The sequence below is a fragment of the Elaeis guineensis genome, chromosome 10, assembly GCF_000442705.2.
Source record: "Elaeis guineensis isolate ETL-2024a chromosome 10, EG11, whole genome shotgun sequence".
Taxonomy (NCBI): domain Eukaryota; kingdom Viridiplantae; phylum Streptophyta; class Magnoliopsida; order Arecales; family Arecaceae; genus Elaeis; species Elaeis guineensis.
Window position 1 is genome coordinate 1,163,639 of NC_026002.2, and position 21,584 is coordinate 1,185,222.

A 21,584-nucleotide genomic window follows, 5' to 3' on the forward strand; every position below is an offset into this window, starting at 1 on the left:
TTATTTTTACTAGGCCATATAATAATATATACATAGATCTACCTATTTCTTCTTACTTATACATCGAGGCAAATTTATCCAAGCAATATTAAATGTGGATCATTTTATTTTATAAAAAAAAATCCTACCATTCTTGCAAAATTAATATCTAAATGTTTATTATTTATTTATTTTTGATTGCAAAATTCTCCTCTAATAGAGATCGAAGGAAGAAAAAAAAATAAAAATATAAACAAAAAAAAAACATCGATGGGATTTGCCTCCTTTCAAAACTTTCCTATGCACTCCTCTTTCCTCTCTCATGCCTAATGCCCATCTTGATGCCAACTTTTTCTTTGCTTCTTTTTTTTTTCTCTTTCTACCTCTCCTTTCAAATCAATCTTCCCTTTCTTCTCTTCCATAATATAGTCGCAAGTGACAAGAGTTTAGCTAAATAAGAAAAATCAATTGCATTCCATTGATTAGTTCTAAAGAAAGAGAAGGAAAAAAGTTTGTGATAAGACATTCATTGATTGGTTGGCCGGCTGGGAAAATCCAATCACTGCTTCTCTTGTATTTCCCTGCTCTCTCATCTTTCTTCGATATACAGTTTAAATAACCATTTTTCTAATATGTAATATATATCCAAGCAACTCATATCTAAGCATTCTTGGTACGCAAATACATACCCAACAATTCATTGATATACTCACTATTTTATCGACTATACCTTATTTAAGCCTCAAAATGAAGCAATATATATTTGGTTGCTGTTTCGTCAATACATAGCATATGTTCAAGTAATACACACATGAGCCACCTTGTCGCTCATTCATGCTGGTTTGCCTTTAGATACCTTCTCATGAGGTCTCTAATGATGAGCTCAATCTATTTCTCATGGTATCAACTCGGCAAGATGGGGATGATGATGCTTGGGGTAGAGGTAGTTGACGAGGAGTTAAAGATCTCAAGTTTGAGTAGATTCGAAGTCTTCAGGTTTTATAGGAAAGAAGAAGGGTGACAGTAAAAAAAGGGAATATTGATGAAGAGTTGAAATAATGAGTCGTGACAAATTGGTGGAGTTCTCCATGTTTAGTGCTTTAGAGAGAGAAAAAGATTATAACCTGAGTTGCATCAGGAAGTAAAAGAAAAAAAAAAAGAAGAAGAAAATGGTCATAACAAGAGAGAGAAGAGGGGGAATAATTTTAATAGACCTTGCTCTTTCCGAAGTGCAAGCATAAGTGGCGTGCTAAGTGCCACGGTGGGAGGCCACAAGGGGGCACGTGCGCGAGGCGTGCGCGCGGTGGAGGTGGTTGGTTGCCTTCACCTCTCTCCGCGACCTTCACTTCTCTCCATTTCGATTTCATCTTCTTTATTCTGTTCGCCTCCTTCGGAGTCCACTCGAAGACCTCTCCAACCGCCGGCGGAGCTCCGTCCCTGTTCTCTTTGTCCGGTGAGATCCCTTTCCTCCGATCCCATTTTCTTCATTTTCTCTGCCCCAAACCCTAGCTCCTTTTCCGATCGCTGCTGCAAAGACCAGAATCTCGAAGTTGTTTCCTGAATCATCGGTATATAAAACCCTATATCATCTAGAAACCCTAATGTCGTTGATCTCTGTTGCTTCTTGCTTGATGGAGAGTGGATCGATCTGGATTCTATGATATTTACTGCGCTGTTTTTCTTTTTTTTTTTTGATTTGTCGTGATTTTTGGGAATTTTTGAGTTTCTGTACCATTTTCTTCATCTTTTGAATGAATTGCTTATCTTCTTCTTTTTCATTCATGTAGTTTCGGTTTTGATGTGGTTTTTACTGTGCCATTTGACAAATGTTTGTTCGTGACTAATTTGCCATCTGTATTATTTTGGGTCGAGTGTGGAGAGACCTGTGGGCTGTGTCTGCGTTTAGGTTCATGGTGTCGTGGTATAAACCCTGGTTCTCTGATTAGTTGTGTTCTGTTGATGGTTTGGAAGAGTTAAATTGGGGTTTAGTTGTGATGGAAGTGTTGCATTTGACAAGACGTGGAACACTTGAGATGGAGCTATGCGACTACTACCGTTCAGTATGACTCATAAACACTGTTATCTCGACATTCGATGGATCCGGATTTAGAATATTGAATGTGAGCGGTGCTCCGAGGTTACTATTGGTAGTGTTAGTATGTCCTTCTAGTTAAGATTGTTTCTATCATACTTTGCTAAGTCCTGTCACCTGCTGACTCAGAAACGAGCAATCCTCATTGCACTTGAAGTTTTAAGAAGTAAGAATATCCTTTTATCTTTTATTGACCAAACAATGTATGATCATGTATTTGATGACTTACAGATCCCAATTTCCTCCCTAGCAGCAGTAGTGTATGTAACATCTCATTCTTTAATGAAATTCACTGCTAATGCTACTAGCACCGGTAATCTTTTTTTTTATCATCTCATTATTGTAGTTAGTGTTTGTAGTTAGTATAGTTAAATGCGTGTGTATTATTCATGTAATTGTGTTGTAGGGAGCATATATTGCTTCATGCTGTGTCTGTGTTCTGCATGGATTGAATATATAACAATAAACCCTGTTATTCTTTTTTTTGACTAACTGAGATTTGCTTTACAAACCCATTTTTGCACATCATTTGTATGCAGGACCACATCAATTTTATCACAAGCTTCTCCAGATTTTGTTTATAACTTCCTTTCATTTTTTTCAATCTTTTCGTCCTTGTCCCAGCCCTAGGTGTTACGAGCTCTTCAAATTATTGGGCCCACTGAGATGTCAGTTGCACATACCCATACTCCTTCGTCCAGTTTTTCATTATCTTTTCCTCACCTATAGCAACTTCTATGCTCCTGATATAGAAGCACCTTGTTGTTTCTAATTTTACCATCATCAACTTAACTTCCACAAATACTCTTGCATGTTTGCACTTTCTTGGTTTCAGATGTTTTGAAATAAGCACTCTTTAGGGCCCTTTTGTGATCTTCCAAAATCTTCCTTTTGTGAACCAAGCATAAATCTGCCACAAAACACTCTATAATCATCTAGTCATCCATCTGACTGCAGTCTGTTGTAGGTGTTTTGACCCATCTTACCATGCTTCTGTAAAAATATCTCCATGATAAAAAATGCTTGTGTTCTGGTATCTTTGGCTATCGTGTTTAATAGGGCCAAAATGTATATTTCTATTTTCATTAGTATTGTATCTCCTAAGTCATATGACTGTGGCATCATTTAGCCATGTTTTGAAGGGGATCTTATATCAATTTCCATCTTCCTAATATTTTGTTCCCTATATTCATTCATATGTGCTTTCTTTTTCTATGTTTTGACTTATCTTAAATTTGTTTCTAGGGGTGTGCTGGCCCCTGATAAAATCTTGTAAGCTGTATTCCATCCCGTGCAATGAATTTTAAGATATTCCTAATTCAATCTTCTAAATTTTAAGGAAAAGACTTATATTCTCTTCCTGGACGGGATCTGAAATTTTCCTTAATGACTTTGCAGGTATTTTGGGCGGAATTATGAATTTTCTATTGAGAACTGCCCATCCTGTAGCTTCAGATCTACATAGTTTTCCTGAAGCTGAACAGCAGAAAGATGTGCCACTGACACAGAAGCAAGCTACTACTTTGGAGGGTCTCATTGCTGAAGATCCATTTCCGAACTCGCGCACAAAGAAGATGATGGCAAAGATGGTGATGGAGTTGGCGATGGAGGTGGGGAAACACAAGGTTTAGAAAACCAATTTGCTTGTGGAAACCTCGCTGATGTTACAGAAGATGAAGGATGGATCACAATTCCATGCAGTATGTTCTCTCAAACATTTTAATTCATTTTTTGACAAGCTTATGATTGATAGATAGATAAACTTAATCTATCACTAACAAGTACAACTTGGATTACAAAGAGACTCGATTTGCCATTGTTGATGATTATGAAGGCTAGTTTCATGGTTAAATTGATCATCGACATAATGTTACTTGTGAATCTTGTAAATGCTTGTTCACTGTGATAGGAATTTGCTACCTCAGGCTGAGTAACACTTCTCCATGGTACTGAGAACTGAGATTTCCTAAATATAAAACTTCCAGATTCTATAAGCATGGCTTTGGTAGGTTCTTGAACTATGTAAATTTCAATAGTAAATTATATCTTGAACTCCCACATACATCTCATTTATCAGTTTCTTTTCACTCTCCAATCCATATCATTGATATCTATTTTACTTGGTGGAAAATATTGGGAGTTATGAGTGGTTCATCAGATCATTTTAAATGTATAAAGAGGTTGGTTTAGAATATTCTTCTTATGTCCATTGAGCGTGTTTTAAACTGTGTGTATGCATGTCGCTAGAAGAACTCTAGACATATACAAATGCATACACTTGTAACTGTTTGTTTTTAGAATCACCACAAGTTTATACTATTCTGATATATCTATGTATAGTGTTTTAAAATGATTCTCTGCCAAAAAGCATGGTCATTCATCTAGGAAAACTTAGCAGCAAGTACGATCTTTTCTTTTTTACTTGCACTAAATAAAGTTTTAAATATGAAATTACCAATTTTTAATTCAGATATGTGGAAAATTCTCCTCTTTCTTTTCTCAATTACATTGGCCCTCCATTTTGCTCAAATTCTTAAAAATAAGAGTGGAACAAAGATAATTAACAAGATTTGGAATGTGAAATGGAGCCATGAAATTTCCCATTTCTTGGTTTTTAGTAGGAGAAACAATATAAAAACATTCATGTATACACGCACGCACGCACACATTCATATATATATATATATGAACACACACACACATATGTACATTTATGTATTAATGTATATTATAGCACACATAGGGACACGTATATGTACATATATAGTTTTATACTATGTGTTAAAGGCAAAATAAATACTGAAAGTGAATATGGTGCTATGAAGTTCTATTTTTTTTAAAGAAATAAGAAAGTGTTATCATCTTTTTGCTACTTTGTTCTCAATGCGATTTTTTTCTATCATATCCTGGTTCATTTTACTAAAATATACTAGTATTGGCAGAAATTTTCTAACATGATATCAGAATATTCCTATGTAACTTACTAAAATATAACTTTTTACTTAGTTGTTGCCTGTTGGTGTATGTTACTATTATCAAAAAGAATGCTATAATTGGTCATAATTTCTTGTCCTAAAGATTCAAATTTAAGTTTCAGAAGTATGGGAAATTATATGTCTAATAATATTTGTCACGAATAATAACTTTAATCTTAGGTATCTGTATTTTCCCTGGAAAGGAGAGGAATCATTAAGAGAGGGAGGTTGAGCGGAAGATGGCTACAATTGGCTTGTGGGTTGTACCTTAGAAATGAATGATTTTTTGTATTATGAAACCTCATCTTCTTTGCACTTTCTCTATTCTCTTTCCAAGTCTAACAGGGACTTTTGGAGTGTTGTTGTCTGGTTACATGAGCTTAGCAATATTAATGATGAGGTATCTCTTTGAACTACCAACTGCCCAAGTAGGTTCTATTCCACCTCTGTCTCTTGTCCAAACTGTTCTTGGCTAGGATTTTGGAAGGTGACGATTAGTTGAGAACTTATGGCCGTCATAAAATGTCTATTAATTCCTTCCTAGGACCCCTGTCAAGTATAGTTGTATGTGGATTGGATGATAATAATGATAAAATGATCAGTATTCTTCCTTTCCCTTTAAAAGCTGAAGGACACCTTTGGTGGAATCTTTACTGAGGGATGATTCTGCCTATTTGCTTCTAAGTGGTGTAGAATTGTGTATAAACAATTGCTAGTTCTTTTGCGGTGCATTGAAGCACTTGTCTATCATTTCGAACAACTGGTTCCTTCCAATTACTTGAATGGTAAATATTAAATTTTTCTTAATAGTAATATCAACTTTTATAATAAAATATTATATTTGGATGAGAAGAAAATATATAAAAAGCTATTCAACAAGAAAATTGATGAATAAAGAAATGAATTTTGCAATGGAATTCTTGAACGAGAGTTGAGATTTAAGATTCAAGTATTTCCAACTTTAAAGCAGCAAGCATCCACAACAAAAATAACAAAAAGTTAGCAGCGATCATCCACTGATAACAAATATTGAAAAAACAGTTTTCTGTTTCCGACTGTACCAAAGAAAACCAGGATGATGATACAAGATCATGAGACCCTCCCAAACCACTGCTGACTCCCTAGTCTCTAAAGATAGTGTACATCAATTGTGGGAGACTCTCTACTAGTACACTTTCAAAAAGTTTGTCAAGGCAAAAATTCCAGGTCGGATATTTGACACTTCTCCCAATGACTGGACCATCCATCAAATACCTTTTTCTCTTGAATCACAACTATCACTTCTTTGCATTTCATAGACTGTCACTTTGTTAGATGATGGAATGATAGCTGTCCTTGATATATTTCTTAAAGGGCTCACCCACTTGTTGCGTGATATTCATATCTTGATGGATAAAAACTGTTAATCAAATACTACTTGATTGTTTGATGGGATTACAAATATTCACCAATTACTATTTCCCCTTTAAACTGGTCATGTGTCTGATACTGTAGCATCTATCAAGTAATATTTCGTTTGTTGATGGGTATCGAGGTTGTCCGTAAAATGCTCTTTCCTCTTTAAATCAAGGCACTTGTACTTCAACTTTGGATTGCTTGGAAAATGTTTATAGAATTTGAATGATCTGGAGAGGAGAGTTTCCAAAGCTGCAAAATCAAGGTTATTTTTTGGGGTGGGAGTGGGGAGGGGGAGTGGGAGCTTTAAATTTGCCAATGGAAAGCCTTGATTTTACAAAGTTAGAATTGGCTTAAGTAACAGCGGGAGAATGGAGTCAGAATTTTAATGGATGTCTGTATTGCTCGTAGGTTGCTCTGCTGAGGCTTATTTTTCTTGCATCTAAAAGATGTACTTTATTAGTATGTGATTACCTTTTTCTGTGCTGAGGGAGTTTTGTAGTGCTTGTGCCTAAGGAGAAACACAAGACATGGAGAAATTTGGGAATTGACACGGATGCCAACTTCCTCCTAGGATGGATTTCTTGAGGTAGGGCCAAGTTGAAGTTGGTTCATTAAGTTCTTCTTTATCAAAGGAGTAATTAGATTTGATATAGAGTGCAGATTTGTAGATCAGATGTTTTTTTGGAGCTCCCATTGTCCATTGAAGTTGTTTTCTAGTGAAAGGTCTTAGTTGGGGCAACTTTGCTTTAGGTCGTGTTTGGTGTCACTTCTATTTTCAAAAAAAGAAGCAAGAACTAGGTTTTCTAGCTTTTCATAAAAGCATTTTTTTGACACCTTTTTTGGACTTTTTTCGTTTGTAGAAGCATTTTTAAGGTACCATTACCAAATACTTTTTTAAAGAAATGTTTTCCTTCTTTTTTTTTCTTTAAAAGAATTTTTTTTTTTTTTAAAGAAAAGATTAGGAGGAGCTAATCCCACCTACCCACCCCACTCCAAAGGACTGATTGCAGCCGGAAAAAATCAAGCACTCACCCTCTTGCCCAAGTGTCAAGCAATGATACTGTTCGAGGCAAACTTTTTTTTGCTTTAGAAGTTACAAAGTGCTTTTTTCTAAGCAGCATCAACACACCCTTAAACGTGCACAAGCTTCGCCATAAATAGATAAGTGTGTCATACAGTTCTTGCTATTTTCTTTCTCAATGTCGGTTTGGGAGAAATTGTAGTTGCGTACAAACACTATGCCCTTTCCCAATAATCGATTTAGGCTTTAGCTTGCTCTAAAGCTGAGCTGGTTTAAGTTAGTCAATAGATCTTGAATTTAGTTGGAACTTCACACCAAAAAATTGTTTGTTATATAACATTCTTAAAAGTGCAAATCATGTGGATGAAAAGAAGAGAATTTCAAAACACACTTGAGCCCTTGCAGTTGGAAAAGAGGCTATCCTATTATAGGTTAAGTGCAATTAAAATTCCAAACTATTAAAGGAATTGATGAATTTTAACGGAGAAATGCCATTTTGTATAGACATTTTAATTTATAGGTATGACTTTTGTCAAGTTTGAGGATCTTAACTCTTTTTTTTCTTTTCGCTCCATTTTCCCTATTATGACCATTGGATTTTATTATATTTTAACAATACTGATATTTATTGCCTTGGGGACATGGGGGCAGCCCACACTCTTCATGAGTGATGTGTTCCCCCTAAATCAGCTAGGACCCGCGGGAGTATATCTGGCGGTAACAAACAGATGTGCTTTGTATGTTTCTTTTATTTTAATATCCCGACCGTGAAGAAATCCTGCTTTGTTAGTCTGCTTCTAGGTATCATGCAAATTGAGATTGTTGCGAGATAGCTGATGAATCCTATACCCATAAAACAAAATAACCAAGAATCTTCATGGTAGTTTATACTGTTTGTTCTTGATTGCTTAAGAGGCCCTACTATACTATCTTTTCTTATCTTATTTGGTGTAGCTTGATGAATCCTTTTGCTCCATATGTTAAACCGTATCCTTCATTTTTGAGCCCTTCTGCTTCCTTCATAGGCCCTGCTCCATTCAAGTAGGATCCAGTATGGTTGTCTAACCATGCTGAGACTCGTGTTTGATCTTGTGGCATTCATTTACTTAAGCAAGTAGTGGAAATTGCTGGTCAGGAGTTTTCAAATAAAAATAGATGATTTTCTTTCAGACATCTGTTGAGGCCCATGAATGAAACCTACACAAGCATTGATAGAGGCTATGGATTGATTTTGAACTTTCATGGATATTGTTTGCTACATAATGGTACTAGATCCTTATTAATTTTTGTTTTTTATGCACACACATTCCCTCTACTCAAGTTGATCATTTTGACTCGAACAGTTTTACATCTTGCCTGTTACAAATTAAAACTTCTTTCAGTTTTGTACAGCTCAGGTTACTACGGATTATGTGATATTATCCATACTTTTGTTAAAGTAAAAGATTGTTCTTACATTTATTCCATAGTTATTGACTTTAGACTTACAGAGGAACTTCCAGACAATTGGAGTGATGCACCTGATATACTACAGTTGCGCTTGTTAGATCGTTCTTTCATTTTTCCTGGTAAGTAGATTTTCCAGAATATTCTTGTTCAGCTAATTCATTACATGCAAAAGACTTTTTTTGTTGGGATCTGATCTTTTCCATCCAGGTGAACAGATTCATATCCTGGTATGCTTGTCAGCAGCAAAGCAGACTCAGAAATCATTACTCCATTAGAGTTGCAGCAGTGATGTCTAAAAATGGTAAATCTAGTCAGAATGGAAACCAAAAAACTGAAATTTTAGGAATTAAATCCAGTTCTGCCAGTGGGGAGGGGGATGCGAATGGCACATGTGAGAAACTGCTCATCAAAGTATAAAAGACAATGGAGAAACTATATCAGCTGGAAACGAGATGACTCCTAGACGAGTTATCTCTGCAACCAAATCTCTCCTTATGATGGAAGATCATAAGCAACAGACTGAAAATTTGTTGGAAAGATTTAGAAATTCAAATTTCTTTGTTAGAATTGCCCAGTTGGATGAACCACTTTGGTCTAAGAGAAATGTAGCAGAACAATCTTCAGTGAATTCTGGGATGGCAGGGGGAAGTTTCCAATCAATTGGAGGATCATTGAAAATGTCAGTGAGCCTTCTTAATGCAGTTGTTGACAAGGGAAATTTTGATGGTAATGCATCTGGTGGACTGGCTCGAGACACTGTCAAATGCTACTCCCTGCGCAATGGTGACATAGTGGTACATTTGAGAGAGTTTTCTGTTTTATGCATTTTATAATCGAGACACTAGATAACGCTCTTTTAATTTATAGTAACAATATACAAAATTTGATCATTCGCTCATATTACATTTTTCTTCTTTCAAAGTTCGCTCATCGGTTCTCTAAAACTTGGTATTTTAATACTTCTTATGAATAATGGTAGTATGAGGACATTACCACCCAAAATTATGTGTCATGCCAAAGTTGGTTAACTTGTGTACATGATGCTGATTGTTCTTTAGATTGTGACCAAAGATATAGCCTACATTGTATTCCTATTTGTTTTTTCTTGAAGGCAAACATCACCAAAACTTTTGCAATGAAGATACTTTTTTTTTGAGTAAATATTTTTAGTAATTAATAACTAGGGCATAAACTTTCTTCATGATGTGTGCTTTGTTTTTGCATTCCATTTGTGCCCTTGAATAGCAAGTGCATGCCAAGTTGCAAACACTTGGGTGACATGTTAATTGCAAGCATATCCATTTCTGTTCATGGCCTCTCGCATGTAAATATTTCTCTTGCCATAAGTTCCTTGGCCAAGACTTTAAAACCAATTCCTAAAAGTTGATAGCTATTCGTAAAGATCTGTCCAATCCTTGTTTGAGCCTTTTTGGTTTAGAGTATTACTCTACAGCTGACCTTATTTTTATGAGAGAAAGGTTCATATGATAATAAGATATGATTGGATAAACCACTTCCATAATTCTGAGTTCAACTTCAATGCTTTTCAAAATGTGGATTATTGATTAGGATTTAATCAGAAATTTATTTTGGACTCGATCTCTGGTTTGAAGTACCATGGTACAGCAGTGTGGAGTTGTACTGATAAAGTATTGGTAGGGTATGTATGCCCCCTATCTGCTTATGGTTTGCCACACAGGGTGGTATGGTGTGCAATACAGGGCAGAACAGATTGCAGTATGGCAGTTTTTCCAACCTTTCTAGCATGTTGTTAAACACAATTGTGTAAGTGATTAAATTGAATAATATAAGTATGTGTGTTATTTATAATGCATAAGGTAATGGACTAATGGGACTATTTAGAGCAATAGTGACAATTCACAGTAACAATTTAAGGCACAAAGGTGGTGTGCATGGGGTATTTATAATGTTCTAGGGCCCCTTCTAATGAATGAGGACTCCTGGGTGCATGTAGAATTTGACTTAAAGATGAACAATGGCAAGAAACTAGAATCTAGAACTAGTCTTATCCCATAAGGATGAAAGGCGATTTCTTGAGACATCTAATGACTAATGACATCATAACTGTCAACTCGTCTAATGACATAGGGTTGCCATTAGATGACTCCTTAGCCAAATAGGACTTGTATGTGCAGTTTTTTGATCTGATGGCATGGGTTATGCTGTTAGAATATACTGACTTGGCACTATTGTCACAATTTAAAATTTTCAGTCATATCTTTCTCATTCGATCTCCAATTGATGTAATTCAAGCTGCCTTGGAAAGCTAACTAGATGCCGGACACAATGAAGATGGTCCTATACTCCTATTGAATGTCTTCATGTGGTGATGCTTTGAAGTTGCTAACACCCATGTCATTTACCAATATTGCGAAAGTTTTCGCTCTTGAGGTACTTGCAAGTATGGTCATGCTTAGCCATGATTTAAGGCTTTCTAGAGGTCACCATGGTTCTTTTTTACAGATTGTTTTCTTTAGCATGAACCTTGAGAGGCGCGCCCGGGGGGGGGGGGGGTGGTGGGGTGTGGGTGTAGGGGGTATTTCAGCCTGGCGTCAGCCTGCTTTGCATTTATCTATCATTTTGATTTCTTCTTCTATAGCAAGTATGACACTTTTCGGTTCCTTTGGTTTCTAATTATTTACATAGTTTTATGCTTTATTTATTTAAAAATGCTAGCTAATATGTAGATAAATAATTGTGATATAATAAATTAGATGTGCAGGTGTAGATGGTAATAATCATGTGAAATTTTTTTTTTTTGAAGAGAATGGTAGCAAAGAAGACAATGGTGTGATTTCTAGATGTTGTTAAATGCAGATACCACTACAGGTCTAGACTTAGTAGGAGGACGATAGAATGGGAACTATGGATCCATTAGATAATTTGAAATTCTAAAGTTGTGAAAACTTTGAAAAGGATGGAGAAGGAAGAGGTGTTAGGACAACGTGGGTTTATATAGTTAATTTGGTCGTTTAGTTTGTTTGAGGATGTTTAGATAAGGTGCCAACAATTGAAGGTGATTTTTGGTATATGAAGATGGTAATGGAACAAAAAGAAATGACATGGATTCTGTCAAATTAATGTAGCTTTATGCCTTAAAGATAAACCATGGAAATTATTTATTGCTTGCGTAAAATTTTGATATTGTACATGCACAAATAAGGAGATCTCTTTTGTATTACAATATAATAAAAACTGAAAATGAAGAGCTTTTCTAATGATTTCAGTACCTTAGTTTCATTTATTATTGGTAGGTTTGCTGGATTATATAATTTCTTGCTATGATAACATTTGATACAATTAATAAGACTTGGCTAAGCGCAAGCAAAGTGCAAACAAAGGATTCAGGTCCCGATGGGATGCCCCACAAGACATCGGGATGGGTTGTCATCCCATAAGTTGGAACAGGACTGTCTCGTCATCATCCCAGCATCCCTATTAGGATGTCTTATCCTATGTCCCAATTGTTGGGACAGGGCAAGACGGCGGCGCATTCTGTTCCATAGAAAAATGGGATATCCCTATCCCATGGGATTTAAAACGTTGCTTAAAACTGTATTATACTTCTCATGTAAGAGAAATAAAAGATCTATAGAGGAGTAATGTAAACAGGCAAAGCAAAGGTGCTTACTTGTGATCACTAGATACATATATGACTGGTGACATATGAACATGCGTGTCTGCACAGACACAAAGGTAGAGGGTGCCCCCTTCCCCTTGTAGCCCTCCCCAACCCCCCATTTTTCTAATTGTAGCAGAGCTACTCCAAATAGTTAATCTAAAGCATGTGCTTTCCCACCCTTGCCATAGATGAACTAATTGTTGGTATTCAAAAGAATTTGCATGCAGAATGGGCACTGGCCCAGCTAATGTGCAGGTTTAGCAAGCCACTTGTCCACCTGCCAGGTCAATTGGTTGAACTGAGAGGATCTATATCTATATCTGTGCTATGTATTATGGAAGCTCTAAACATGAATACCCATCAGTGGTTCGTTCAACTCAGCTTGGTGACAACATGCATAAGGTGGAAAAGAGAAGATCAGAAAAATAAAATGGGATGTGCGAGGGGAGTGGGGGATGACAGACTCTAGTCCGTCTGTAATTAGGACCCATCTAGGAAACATGACAACTTGCAGAGGAAAAAAGATTAAAAAAAATAAGTAGTCCAACACACTGATTGGAGGAAAGAACATGGACTCTATATTTCTTCGTTCATGTGCATTGCATGTACTGGATACCTGTATCTAAAAAATCAAGCCTTGTTGGATGGCAGTGATGTTATCCATGCAATCTCTCATCAACCATTTGAAGTTTCTGAGCAGAGGTGCTGTGATGTGAGACTGTAAGAGAAATAGAGGGATTACGAGTACCTCTGGTACTCATGATCCTGTTAATCTCAGATTAGAGGTTCCACTAATAAGGTGATTTCTTTCTTATCCATAATACATACATGGGCACAATGAATTCCACGAGTCTAATTGAACCATTGCTAGAAATTTGTTTCTATACGAAGTGTCCTCATAAAATTTTTCAAAAAAAAAAGGTGTCCTCTTAAAATGCATTTTTCTTCTCAAACTTCCTTCTATGTTATAGTACTAGAATACCAATCTAAACCTCTTAAGACAAATATTGAAGTGCTTTTTAAGGCCGACTGCATTGTTTTTATGATAACTCACTGTTGACATTCATTGAATGCCAATGGCTTCCCTTCGGCACTACATGTTTCTTCTGATAAATATTATTTTTATGTTTTATGTAAATATAAATTCTCGGATAACCATATACTACTGATTTATCATGCTTCTTTTTGTCTGCTGGAAGGATGCAGGTTCTTTTACAGGTGAATGTTGGAATTAGCAATATAAAAGACCCTGTTCTTGAGGTTCTTCAATTTGAGAAGTACCAAGCTAGCAATTCTTTTTCTGAGAACCTCGATAACTCACCTGTTCCAAATAATGAGGATCCGTGTCATGAGCTGCTTAGATGGTTGCTCCCCTTGGATCGCACTCTACCTCCTCCACGTCCATTATCACCTCCTTTAAGCTCCAGTATCTCTCAGAAAACATATTCATCACCTAGTTCACAAATTTTTTCTTTTGGTCATTTTAGAAGCTACTCCATGCCTTCACTTCCTCAAGTTACCGGACCACCTTCATCTGCTGTTCCTCCCTCCAACTCAAGACCAGCATTTGATCTTGAAGATTTTGACCGCTTTTCACCGGAGAAGCCAATAAGGAATCAAGATATGCGAAATGCAGGGCTTTTATCATTTCGAGGTGTTTCTTTAGAGCCAGAACGGTTTTCTGTTCACTGTGGGCTGGAAGGCATGTACTTGCCTGGCAGGAGGTGGCAGAGAAAACTTGAAATCATTCAACCGTTAGAAATCCATTCTTTTGCTGCTGAGTGCATTACAGAGGATTTTATTTGCGTCCAAATAAAGGCATAAGTTCTTTTTTTTTTTAATATATAAAATTAATTTGTTTGTGATCTTTGTTTGAAAGCATTATATTCTTTGTTTTGTTTAGGAGTGTTTGCTACTTTTTCAAATGCTGTAAAAGCGATCTTAACAGGCTGGCATTTATATTTTGTTATACAGAATGTTATGCCGGCCCATATATCAGATTCTATTATTTTTTTGGATGCAATAACTGTTGTCTTCGAGGAGGCTTCAAAAGGAGGTCCATCCATATCCCTACCAGTTGCAAGTACTGAGACAGGAGATGGTCATAGCTTGCCCAATCTTGCCCTCAGGTTGGTGTTCGATACTTGCTGTTATCCAGAGTGGTATTCCTGCTTCTTATTTTTATACATAAACATGTGCGTATACACGTATATTGACAAACTCATACAGCATCTTAGTTTATTGTTACCTTGAATGGTAACTCCGCATTGATCCCTTTTTTTGGAAGGGAAAGGAAAGCAATAGCCCAACCATTTGTAACTCTGTATTAACTTGGATTTGTGTTTTGGGTATCTGATGCTGGAAGCATAAAAAGATTCTGGGGAACCCTATGTGCTAATACATATACACTAATTAATTGATAATGATGAAATGCCTAATATAATCTAAATATAGGAAAGACAAAGAACTATAGCTTAGATAAGTGAAACATTTGTAGAACTTACTGAATATACCAAGAATTTGGATATCTAGATTTGAAAGCATTTGCAAACAGTGTGCATTAAAAACTCGTTGCATACTGAATGATTTTCACTTGCTGGATTTTATTAAGAACTCTTGGTTAATTAAAGCTTGTAATCTACCTGTTATACATGCCTAGAAGAACTGCCATTCAAATCTTGGATACCAGATTAGTGACTTATGTATTATATTTTTTATTCATTTTTTTTAATGTTGTTTGGACATATGCATCTGGAGCTAATATGATGCATGTAGATATGAATATCTTGAATGCTGCTTGGAAAATTTAGACATAAGCTATGCATATAAAAGTCATACTTGGTAAATCCAATATTTTCTCAAATTGGAAATTTACGATGTTGTTTTCTTAGAAGATAATCCATAATTTCATTTTAAGTACAGTTACTTGTATCAGACATTAATGAAGACAATTTGTTTAAGCATCCATTAAATTGTCACCTACACCTAAGAAAATTTACTAGCTTTGCACCTATGCTTGTTTTCATGAGTATGCATGGTGCAGGAGGGGTGAAGAACATTCTTTCATTCTCAAACCAGCAACTGTGCTAAACGGAGGTTTTAGGGGTAATGGCGAGATAGGCTCTATGCAACCACATTCAGAGAGGACTATCACGGCGCCAAATGTGCATTTGATATCAAGAAGTTCAGATCAGTATGCGATTCTAGTATCATGTCGCTGCAACTATACTGGTAATATCTTTATACCATGTTTGCCATACCACCCGATACCGCTTAATATGAGGCATACCATACCATACCGATACTATCATACCGGTCTGTACCACATACTGACATTGTGATGGGACGGTACCGGTACAGGTCTGATACCGAGATGGCAAATTTGCTTTATATTGTTTGACATCAATTGCTTTGTATATGCATTTATGCTGTTAGTTTGACTTGTAACCTGTAATTTCTTGTGCAATAGAATCAAAACTATTTTTCAAGCAGCTGACAGATTGGCGACCTCGCATTGCAAGAGATCTCATGATCACTGTAGCATCAGAATCATATCAACAAACTATTAGAACAAATGCAAAAACACCGCAGCTTCCTGTTCAGGTTTCTCCCGCATTTCTGAGTGTTGTTTTCTCTTAGCAGTATGGGGCATCATATAATTACGGGACATATGAATGTGTTCTCAAATGAATGTAATGTCTTGTGATTTTTTTTTTTGAATTTTTTCAGGTGTTAACTCTAAAAGCTACAAATTTAACATCTGAAGATCTTACACTAACTGTTCTTGCTCCAGAATCATCTACCTTTTCACCTTCAGTTTTATCCTTGAACTCTTCACCAAAAGCCCCAGTGGGCCCTTTTATTAGTTTTCATGAGTATATGGGAAGGACGGATGGGGAAAAACTTGAAATTAGGACGCATAGGCTGAGTTCAATGCCTGCCACAACAGATTCTCAAAAAGCAAGTGATAGTGGTGGAATAAGATCAAGATCCCTCGAGCACCGGACTGATACAATGTCTCATGTGATTTCAAGTAATGACTCAGGCTGTACACATCTATGGTTGCAGAGCGCAGTTCCTCTAGGGTAATAGGATATTCAAATTGTTCTCTATCCAAAACTAGTAAAGATATAGCACATGGATAAATAACTTGGATTTTTATTCTCAATGATCAACTCAGATGTGTTCCTGCACATTCGAGCGCTACAGTCAAGCTTGAGTTACTTCCATTAACTGATGGCATAGTTACACTTGATACACTTCAAATAGCTGTCAAGGAGAAAGGTATTGGTCATCATAATTTTGAAATTTCTTTTTTTTTTTTCCAACTCTTTTTCAGAAATTTTGGTGTTTGCACATTATTTCATTGGAATTAAAAATTTATGTATCTTTTGTGAATTTGAATGAATGCCCAACATGTTCAAGTGATCCTGAATCATAAGGACATATTAAGAGATACAATGTTGCCTATTTTTATAAATTATTGTCAAGAAATGATTAAATAAACAAAAATGAAGAGAGAAAAGAAGAAGAAGAGATTGACTTAATGAAGGGGAACCTCACGCAGGTTCACAAGAACCAAGTAAGGAATATAAATATATATTTGAATGGTTGGTTATGATGTACATGGCTATGTGATAATCTCTCCTGCGCCCTCCACCCCCACAACTTTCTCCATTTTTTTTCCTTTTTTTTTCTCTACGAGTGTTGGTTGATCTGCCCATACTATCTCTGCCTTATCAGGAGATTAATGTTGTCTATTATCTTAAGTTAATGTCAATAAATAATAACAAAAAGGAAAAGGCGAAGAAGATATTGATTTCATGAAGTCGAATCTCTGTGTGCAAGAACCAAGTGAAGAAAATATTTTTATTGTTTTGAGCAGTTGGTTATGACATATTTCCATCTTAACAGGAGTTATCACGATTTCTATTTTTATAACTTAATGGCAATGGCAAGAAATGATAAAAAAGAAGCATGCAAAAAAAAAAAAGGTAATGGGGAGAAGAGATTGACTTTTGGATGGCTGATTATGATGTATATAGTTGTGGAAATGCCCCCACCCCTACCTTTCCTCCCTTCTTTTTGTGTATGTGAAGTCTGTTGATTTGTCCATTCTATTTCCATCTTATTCTGTACCTGCCACCATGGTTTGTTCATGTGGCAACTCATGCGTACAAAGTTCAGTATAAGTTGAATCTTTGACTTCATTTAAAATCATCCGATGTAACATATTTTGCTTAATATTCTAAGTTGCATGTGGCATATGACTTGACTAAATTTTCCAACTCAATCTCAATTTTAACTTGTTGGCCAAATTCTTACCATATCGCAATCACCCTTGACATTGTGGCTTGCAGGTTCATCTCTTGTTTTTTTGTATATTTACTTTATTCTTGGACATTAATTGGATGATGGAAGATCTTATTGGCATGTTCTGTTCTTTTATGAAATGAACATCTCCACAGGAGGTCATGGGAGAAAGCGGCAGTCAGCAACAGCTAATCCCTTATTTTAGGCATCTTTGATCCCTTTTTGTGATTCAGCTTATCTCTTAAAAATTGGGATTAGTTGTTGCCCGGCTTCTCCAATTTCTGGGTGTCACCCCCATCCATATATGTTTAGAACGTAAGCCCCTGCCAGAAGCTCTTATTGGACTAATAAGGTGTTCTGGCATCCAAACTGGTCCTTAATGCTTCATCTTATTCAACGTATCACTGTATTGGTTAATATACCGAATCAACGGTCCCAATATTTTCTATACCTTAGTATTTCATCTCTTATCCCTGAAGGTTTTCTTTTTTTTTAATCCTTTTTTTTTTTTTTGCACTTGGTTATTTGGCTTGAAACTGGATGTAAATCATACTGACCAAACAAATAAGAAAGTTTGGAAATTATCCTCAAGTTGTGGGTGCTCTCATTTTTCCTGAAGTGTCAAATATCACGATAGATATGCGTCACAAGTCAAGGATCTCATGAAGTGAAACTGGATATCTTCAAGCATAATTATGGCTATTTTTATTTGAAATTTAATGTTCAGTGGATGTTTCCTTATGCATTCTGTTTGAAACTTTATAATGTGTAATTATCCACTTTAAATCTCGTATTATAATGTGTAATTATCCACTTTAAGTCTCATATTATGCTTGATGCTTTTGTTTATGTATACTAAAAGAGGTAGATGATGTGATTGTCACTCCCTTTTCTGTTTCACTGCTATCATTTAAGAAACTCTACACATTTGAAAATGAGGAATTTTTGTTTCATATTAAAAAATTCCAGATGCTACGTGGGAGGTTTTCTTAGTAGTTGGTTATATTACAAATTTGTACAGCATGCTTTTCAAATTAAACTGTCTTAGCACCTATTGAACATGCATCATAATTATGTTCTGAGGGTGCACCAGAATGAATCACTTCCGCACTTCAAAGCACAGTTGAGCAGGCTTGGATATAATTGGAAATTTGAATCTAGTTTTGTCTGATAAGTTCCCTTGATATATGATATAATCGTAATGATTATCCACGATGTCTGGTGTATTTTCTATTTAGATATTATCTATCCTTCACTTAAATTGACTGGGTCAAGATTGTCTTGGTATACTTGTCCAGCATGAGGTTTTTTTTATACACTTAAAGCCAATTAACTGAACTTCATTATTGCTGCACTTACTTTAGGAAAGAACCTGGTTTGAGTTTTAATTATTTAAACGTATACTGGAATTTTGAATTTTAGAAGGCCTATATTGACTAAAATGTATGTAAGTAGATGAAAATGAAATGCTTGATGTTCATTTATCTGCTGAGATGCCTTTCTGAACTGCAAAAACTGCTTTGTGATGAGATCGTCTTCTAGTTTCTGTATGGTTCTCCATGATTGTGGTAGATTGAGATATTTATGCTTCTTGAGAAATTAAATATATATTTTTTATTTAATCCCATCTATAAATTTTCATGAACTGATTTTTGACATGGCAGGTCTGACATATATCCCGGAGCACAAGTTGAAGATACATGCCACTTCCAGCATTGCAACAGGGATTTTGTAGTGCATGTTAAACCTGCTGTGGTCTGTTATTTGGTTATCTCAGCCATCTTGGTGGATCAAAATGTTGCATGCTAGGTTTTGTATGATGTTGAATAGATGGAGGTTCATACCAACAAGATTACAAGCGCTACATGATTCCATTTTTGCCTATTTGAGGACCAATGTGGTTGAATGGTGCACGGATTATTTTCACATTCACAGCTGATGCCTTTGGTGGTAATTTTTGAGTCGATGACAAGGTTTCTGATGTGCCTTGTCAACAGATACCTCCATTTATGTTGTACTCTATCATCCACTTTACGATGTCCGGTCAGCTTTCCCATATTTGGGAATGCCATGATTATATTCGGTTCCTGTCAAGTAATTTGTGATTGTTCTTAAATCTCAGAATAAATTGAAGTTCGGTGGTCATATGGATGCCATTTATTTTTTTATGTCCAGAGTTCTTCCTAAGTTTGCATGTATTTGTTTTACCATAACATAAATCAAATTCCTTTCTATAATTATGTACAAATGTGTGAATCATCTCAAGTAGTGGCCTGGGATGCTGGCGTGTTTTTACTGGGGATATCCAGTGCGAGCTTAAGGCTCTGAAAATTATTGGGTAAATTGATTGATGCAAGTAATCCTGCCACTTTGGGTCCCAAGGTCATGATGACAGCACTCTTATTCAACACAAATTTTGATTGTTATAGATTTGCAAAGCCAATAAAGAAAACACAAATGATCTTTAAATAAGGGAATTTAAATAAGCACTACTGTTATGTGGGATACACCCACCATTTGGCATCCCGAGGCCAAGTCACAAAACATTAGCAGCCAAGAGTAACTATCCAATACCTTGCTTCCACAAAAACTTCTCAACTCTTGGCCCTGCTGCGTTTTTCCAATTTCTATATTGTCCTACATCTGTGTGAGGTTGCATTAATATTGAAAGAAATATAAGTTGAACAAGTTACTACATCACCATTGGGTTGCGTTTGGTGCACTAGACAATCTTAATTTGGATTATCTGATAATCTAAATTATCTGTAATCTCGATAGACTACCAGCAATGTTAATTATTATAATTGGTATATACAGGTAATGTTGTAGCAAAATTATTGAAAATCTTGATAGATATGCTTGGTATGATAATCAGATTATTGATAATATAACATCAAATTTTCAAAATATTTTTAAATTAAATTATTAATTTAATATTTTAAATTATTTATTTGATTTTTTAATGATAAAAATTATTTTAATATTTATTATTATTATTTTTTTATTTTTTTTCTTTCTTCTCCTTTCCCTGCACGCCACACCTAGACATCCTCTCCTGCGGTACCCCGCCCGTCATGCCTCTGGTATCGTCCCCCAGCCATCCGCGCCTCCTTCCACCCTCCTGCATTGCCCTGTCTCCACCCCATGTCTAATGGCTGCCGTCAGTGGTGGTGGTGTCGGTGGCGATGGAGAATGGGGCGGCAGAGGAGATTACTCCGCCCCTTCCCCCCTCTCCAAATCTGGCTCCGCCCCCAAACTCCTGCCGTGATAGATCTTCAAATCCCTACTCAGAAGCCTTCTCAGCAGCAGAATCTGGCTCGCTGGCAACTTCATCCTCTATTTCTCTAACAATCCCAACCTGAACTCTAAACCCAGCTCTTCCTCCGACACCCTAAATCCCTCGCTCCTCCTCGTCGGCACCTCGATCCTCAGTTCTGGACCTCTTGAATTAGCTGAGAAAGATCCGATCCCCTCCTCCCTGCCGCATCTAGAGCATAAATCGCAGGAGGGATCGCACCTTCTCCCCCTCCTCGAACTTGGCTAGGCACACCATGCACTCTACAACCTCATCCCTATCCCTGCTGGCAGTGGCAGAGAACACAAAGACGGAAGAGGAGGAGGAAGTGGTGGAGGAGGTTGAGGAGAAGGCTGTCGGGGAGGAAAATGACGGAGGAGGGTGGTTTCATCTAACTATTTCATTCCAAATTATCAAAT

The 21,584-nt window shown here is 36.3% G+C and overlaps 1 protein-coding gene across 1 annotated transcript; it reads left to right on the forward strand.

The window, feature by feature from the left end:
* Positions 1–3,474: 3,474 nt before the first annotated feature.
* LOC105053268 (uncharacterized) lies at positions 3,475–20,037 on the forward strand. The gene is given in 13 exon segments (XM_019853408.2): positions 3,475–3,637; positions 3,640–3,771; positions 8,956–9,033; positions 9,122–9,179; positions 9,181–9,305; positions 9,308–9,708; positions 13,764–14,375; positions 14,532–14,686; positions 15,601–15,788; positions 16,027–16,160; positions 16,287–16,642; positions 16,738–16,841; positions 19,535–20,037. Coding segments are annotated over 13 exon segments (2,565 nt in total). The 5' UTR covers positions 3,475–3,486; the 3' UTR covers positions 19,606–20,037.
* The last annotated feature ends 1,547 nt before the right edge of the window (positions 20,038–21,584 follow it).